The sequence below is a fragment of the Wolffia australiana genome, chromosome 8 (assembly GCF_029677425.1).
Source record: "Wolffia australiana isolate 7733 chromosome 8, ASM2967742v1".
Taxonomy (NCBI): Eukaryota; Viridiplantae; Streptophyta; class Magnoliopsida; order Alismatales; family Araceae; genus Wolffia; species Wolffia australiana.
Genome location: NC_135842.1, coordinates 16,184,943 through 16,191,208, shown reverse-complemented (window position 1 = coordinate 16,191,208; position 6,266 = coordinate 16,184,943). Strand labels below are relative to the sequence as shown.

Here is a 6,266-nt window from a genome sequence, read left to right as displayed (position 1 = left end):
CATGTGTAGTTTTTGAAATGTGAGAATATAGAACTTGGAAAGAAAATAAATTCAGAGAATACATCTTTTTAAATGAGAGAACAAGGAATTAGAATTCAACAAAAAAATTCATAAGACCTAAGTTTTGAAACGAATAAAATCTTTATGCGCGAGTTCTGGGGCGGCAAGCACTCTGCTTTGAGAGGTCGAACGTCAAGGTGTAATCGGTTTTCTCTCTCGTTCAGCCACTCCTGCCTTTGGTCGTGCTAACAGTTTCTGGTCTTCTATCGGAAGAGAAATAATGTAATTCACGACCATGAATGAGACTTCATGCTGCCCGCGAAAATAACGGCAAAGATATTCCACCCTGTCGTCGGATCCCGAATGACTCGGTCCCTCGTTTGCTCTCTCTTATGGTAGCGGTATAATCTCCCTCTCTTTCACTCTTTTCTCCCCTCTTCTTTGAGTCTCTCCCGCGATTCACCAGTTCTTCCCAGCGTTCTCTTAGTCTGCAGCTCTCCATGGATACGCGCGGAAGCAGCGATCCTACGCCTTCGGCAGACACGGTAAGGATCTTAATCCTGTTCTTTTCTATCTTGAATTTTCGTCAAGGCTTTGGCGTGCAATCCATGGCCGGATCTTCTTGTACAGCAGAACAGTTTTCTCTTATGCAAGTATTCGATGATTTGAGTTCGTTGAACACTGGCGTTGATTTTTTGATAGAACTTGCCAATCCATCCGTCTCTGCTGTGTAGACCACAAACATAAAGCGTTTAGAATTATTTATGTAAACTCAGAGACACGAGGAAATATACTCCCCCCCTATCGTCTCCACGGGTGTCGGCGACGATGTTGAGTTCGACATTCATCTTGTGTACTCTCTCTCTCTCTTTTCTCCTCCTGTCTCACTCGCTCTCTCTGGGGCTCTGTTTCTCTCTTTCTCATGCTCTGTCCCTCTGGGCCTCTCTTTCTCTCTCTTCCTCTCTCATGGGCTCCTTCTCTCACTCATGGCAATTTCTTTGACTCTCTGTCTCTTTCGGTTTCTCTTTCCATTTTTCTCCTCTTGGTCAATCTTCCTCTCGCTGTCAACCATTTCTCTCACTCTCTGGTTCTCTCCCGGTTTCTCTCGCTCTTTTTCCCCTCAGTAAATCCGAGGAAGATTACCAGAGGAGAAAAAGAGAGACAGAGAGCGAGAGAAAATTCGACGCGAGAGAAGGAGAGACCCATAGGGAAAGAGCACGAGAAACAGAGAAACAGAGCCAAAGAGAGGGCGAGTGAGACAGAAGGAGAGAAAGAGAGCCGAAGAAGGCAGAGTGAGACAGAAGGAGAGAGAAAGAGAGGGAGTTCATGATGAATCTCGAAGTTTTCTCTCATTCTCTGTCCCTCTCCCGGGTTCTCTCTCTTATTCTCCACTCCAGCAGTCTCCCTCTCGCTTTTCTCTCACGCGGTCAACTTTTTCTCTCGCTCTCTGTTTCTCTCGCGGTTTTCTTTCACTTTTCTCCTCTGGGTGAATCATCCTCTCGCTTATTCTCTCTCTTGGTCAAGTTGGTGACTGATTCAAAAATGTTGATGTTTCTTACTCAAGAAAATGTGCATGGACGAGGTGCCTCTCTTTCGCGAAGATGGTTCTTTTGTATCGTGCAAGATCTTCAACAGGGACAACCCGGAATCCTAGACGTCTATCGGTAGATACTCTCGCCTCAAATCATGGAGTTTTTGATGGGATTCACATCCCATTTCCTACGTGCGCTGGCAGTGGCCCGGCCGGGCGTGAGCTACCCTCCACTAGTAATGGAGGTCCCTTCAGTCCAAAGACCCTGCCAACCTTGAACACCACTCGCGCACCTGAGACGCTCGACTTGACACCTGCGGCGGGCAGAGAAAGAGGAGAGAGAAGGAAAGCATCAGAAAGATATAGAAAGATAGAAGGAGAGCAAGAGAAAGGGGAGAGAAAGAGAGCTTCAGAAAGATATAGAAAGAGAGCCAGCGAGAAAGATAGACCTAGACAGAGAGAAATAAGATATGCCCAGAGAGAGAGAGAGAGAGAGTTAGCAGCCGAGAGATACAAAGAGAGAAAGCGATAAATAGATTGACCGCCAGAGAGGAGAAAGAGAGACCGAGAAAGACAAAAGAGGAAAGAAAGAGAGAGAGATAGAGCAACAGAGATCGAAAGAGAGCAGGTGAATGAGAGAGAAAGAGAGCATCATAAAGATAGAGAAAGAGATACCGAGAGAAAGAGAGACAAAAAGAGTAAGGGAGAGAGAGAGGACGCAAGGAGATTATTGAAATCTCTGTTGTGTCTTAGAGTTAACATAAGTACATTCAAACGTGTTATACTTCACGCCCACGGGTGAGATTAGGATGGATACGTTCCACAAAATCAAGTGCCAGTCTATGACGACATCTAATCGTCCGAGACCTCACTAGGAGAAAACTTCAGTACAGTAGAAGAAGATCCGGCCAAAAATAGGGATTCGCGCAGAGAGAAATAAACTAAAAAATGAAGACAAAGATAAAGAGTCGTCAACGGTTGAGGAAAAATCAAATGAGTCGTCCACGCTCTCAATATTTCTGTCTTTTTCTCGCTATCTCTCGCTCATTATTTCTCTCTTTTTCTCCCTCTCTCGCTCAGTATTTCTCTCTCTCTCTCGGTCTGTGTTTCTCCCTCTCTCTCGCTCAATCCTTTTCTTTTTTCTCTCTCATGGTCTGTCTTTCTCCTTTTTGCTCCGTTATTCTTTCTCACCTTCGCATTCCCTCGCTTAATCTCGTCTCTTCATTATTCGCTTTCTGCATTACGTTCTCTCTGTCTTTCTACTGTTGTTTCACTCGGGCTCTCTCTCTCTCGGTAACGCTATCTTTCTCTCCTTCACTAATGTCGTATTTCTATCTTTCTCCCACTATCTCTCTCTCTCTCTCTCTCTCTCTCTCTCTCTCTGTTTGTCTTTTTCGCTTTTTCTCTCTCGCTCGCCATTTCTCTTCCGCGCTCTCCTCTCTCTCTAAATGCGCGCACTCCCCTGATTAATGAGACGAGGCGAGCGCAAACAACCTCTTGGCAGAATCTCTCTCCCTCGCGGTGAAACCCAGAGGAAAGACTATGAGTAAGAGAAAGAGAGGCCCGAGAGAGAGCAGTGAGAGAGAAGGAGAGAAAGAAAGAGCGGGAACACAGTAGAAGAAGATCCGGCCAAAAATAGGGATTCTGCCATCTCTCTCTCTCTCTCTCTCTCTCTCTCTCTCTAGCTCTATCTCTCTCTCTCTCTCCCTCTATCTCTATCTCTCTCTCTCTCTCTCAGTTTGGCATTTCCCCTCTTTCTCTATCGCTCGCCATTTCTCTTCCGCGCTCCCCTCTCTCGCTAAATCGCGCGCACTCCCCTGATTAATGAGACGAGGCGGTTTTTCTTTCTCTCTTTCTACTCTCGGTCCATCATCCTCTCGCTTACAAGCAATCCAAAGGCTGAGTGACAATATCGAAGTACAAACCAAGCGCTTTTCTACCGAGATACAGGCCCTTCGTTCGCGGTTTTCTACCGAGATACAAGCCCTTCATTTCTAAAGCCTTTCGGCAGAATCCGCAGTAGATGCACTTGGTCATGTCGATGTCGTACCCGCGAAGCCGAAAATACAAGGAAAAAAGAAAAAAACCGAGTTCGGGTTGCCTGAGGAGATAAAAAAAATGCTAGAGTACGCGCCTCGTGGTTCGGCGGCTCCCGTCTCCACGTTGGTCGCCCCAGTCGGGATGGCCTGTGCGGGGCAGGCCTGATCACGCACAGAAGAACGGTTAATTCTTCCTTAAAAATGATGTTTTTTCTCCGAAGGTGATTTCACTGCATGAGACCTCGTACGACAGTAAGAGTTATCTTCTGCGGGCGAGTGTTATATTTGATAAAGATCGAGCGGCGTCAGGTCTTCCCTGGTTCACACGTCTGCAGAGCCGATGAATATTACAAACCACTAACAGACTAACTCGACGGGAAATATTATAAACTGCGAGTTGATTCGGTCTTGGGCCGTCACCTGAAAATTCAATGCAAAACCACGTTGGAAACTCGGGAAGGAGCTCCTACGCTTCGAGCCACACCGGCGGAACAATACCATGTTCAGTGCAGAGTGCGAGGTCAGCTCCATCCACGTCCCCGAGAAAACAAGAGAGGAAGCCAAGTCAAAAGCAACCGACTAGGGCGAGTCTAATCTTAATTACTGGCGGCTCACGCTCGGCGCGGGCGAGTTAACATCTGTATAGCCGGGATAATCGCGCCGTTCAACGCGCTTTGTTTGTGCACTAAGTATGAGGATGGGGGATAGGAAGCCTACTCGATGTTTCACGCCGAGTTATTTGTTTATAGGCTCCAAGTATCGGCTTGCTGGCTGAGGGTACAAAGATGTCTATAAATGCCGTAGTCCGGATGCTTGCATGCATAGAGCGAAGAACTCCGAGTCCAACGAGAGGAGAAGATGGCATCGGAAATCTTGCATGCGCGACACTCGCCATGGTGGCCTTGGGCTTGGCTCTGCTGCATCCGACCTATGCCCAAAACACCGTAGCCGACTATCTTGGGTTGCACAACTACGCCCGCGCTATGGTAGGCGTTGCTCCCCTGAGCTGGGACACAGATATTCAGGCGGACGCGCAGAACTATGCCAACCAGTTGGCCGGTGCGTGCACTCTTCAGCACTCCCAGGGTCCCTACGGCGAGAATCTCTACATGGGATACGGGGACGCGGCGGAAGTGGTAGGGACGTGGGTGGGAGAGAGCCATTACTACGACCCCAGCAGCAACCAGTGCATATCCGGGCAGGTGTGCGGCCATTACACTCAGGTGGTGTGGGGAGACACCCAGAGGGTCGGTTGTGGCCGCTCCCAGTGCAGCTCGGGGGCGTACATAGTCGTCTGCAATTACGACCCACAAGGAAATTGGGTAGGCCAGAGGCCATTTTAATCTTTCCCCCCAGGGTTTTCGCCCCGGAGGTCATCAGAGTCCGGTTTCGACGCGTCTCTATGGTGTATACTCAAAATGGATGCCCCTACTTTGCATCCGGACCAAATAAATAATCCAGTCTTTCTCTCGATCGAGTGACACCCCTGGTTAATGCTTGACTCTTGTGGTCGAAACCCACGATTCGTCCGCGCGATACAGCTACAAATTCTGGCGTCTCTTAGTACGTGAAAGAGAACTGGAGTAGGGGACTACGGAATCAAAATCTCTACGCCTAAGTGGGATAAAGGGTGCACTGAAGTTGAGAAACGATCCATCTAGAATTTTAATGTTACCGTTCTATACCTAACGTCTATTTGTACATGCTTACACTGTTTGCATTTTTTTATTACGTCTATCCTGGATAAGTACTTTTATCGGGAAAACAGAAGAGATACATTATCAAACCCATCAAGATTCTGCCCTGCGTCCCAGGTGTTTAAAGAGAAACAAGAGAGAAAACACGCATATCCTCACCCGCACACAACCAATATAAACAGACAGAGAGATACACAAACACCGCACACTAACCCATATCTCTCTCTCTCTCTCTCTCTCTCTCTCTCTCTCTCTCTCTCTCTCTCTCTCTCTCTCTCTCTCTCTTGCTGTATCTCGTTTTCTTTCTTTCTCTCTTTCTCTCTCTCTCTGTCTCTCTCTCCCCCCGTCTCTCTGTCTCTCTCTCTCTCGCTCTCTCTCTTTCTCTTTTCTCTTTCTCAGTCAATCTTTCTCTCGTTCTCTGTCTCTCTTTTTCTCTCTCTCTTGCTTACTCTCTCTCTCCTCTATGTCAATCTTCCTCTCGCCCTCTCTCTCTTGGTGAATATTTTTCTTGCTCTGTTCCTCTTTCTCTCTCTTTTTTTCTCGCTCAGTCTCTCTTATTCTCTCTCGGTCTCGCTTACTTTTTGTTTGTGTCAGTCTATCTCTCGCTCTCTTCCTGTCTCTCTCTGTCTCTCTCTCTCTCTTTCTCTCTGTTTACTTTCTCTCGCTGTCGCAATCTTTCTCTCTCTTGGTTGTTAGCTCCTGAAGAGTCAAACGAGATCCTTAGCCCATATTAAGACCACCCAAGTAGAGAGAGAAAGAGACATCAAAGAATGAAAAATGAACTAAAACTCGTGGATGAAAATTCTGACTTTTCTATCATACATTTCAACGAACGGGAAAAGCAAACTTTACCCATCGTTTCGTCGCCCAAACAGAGTGAACAAAACCGTAGCAATGATCGAATTATCCATATTTTTGTGATTATAGTCGATATTTTCGTGGAATAACACACTAAAAACGAAGTGGTTATGTTCGGTATTTCTGGCAATCTTTCCTCTG

The 6,266-nt window shown here is 47.0% G+C and overlaps 1 protein-coding gene across 1 annotated transcript; it reads left to right on the top strand.

The window, feature by feature from the left end:
• Nucleotides 1-828: 828 nt before the first annotated feature.
• LOC144707158 (pathogenesis-related protein 1B-like) lies at nucleotides 829-4,913 on the top strand. Its single transcript, XM_078580274.1, has 2 exons — nucleotides 829-889; nucleotides 4,495-4,913. Exons 1-2 carry the CDS (start codon nucleotides 829-831, stop codon nucleotides 4,911-4,913), a joined length of 480 nt encoding a protein of 159 aa, XP_078436400.1.
• The last annotated feature ends 1,353 nt before the right edge of the window (nucleotides 4,914-6,266 follow it).

Excerpts from the sequence above, each read along its gene's own strand:
- LOC144707158 (XM_078580274.1), top strand. The coding sequence starts at position 829 with ATGTTGAGTTCGACATTCATCTTGTGTACTCTCTCTCTCTCTTTTCTC. Across the intron at positions 890-4,494 it reads TTTTCTCCTCCTGTCTCACT|CGACCTATGCCCAAAACACC; the intron begins CGCTCTCTCTGG and ends CTCTGCTGCATC.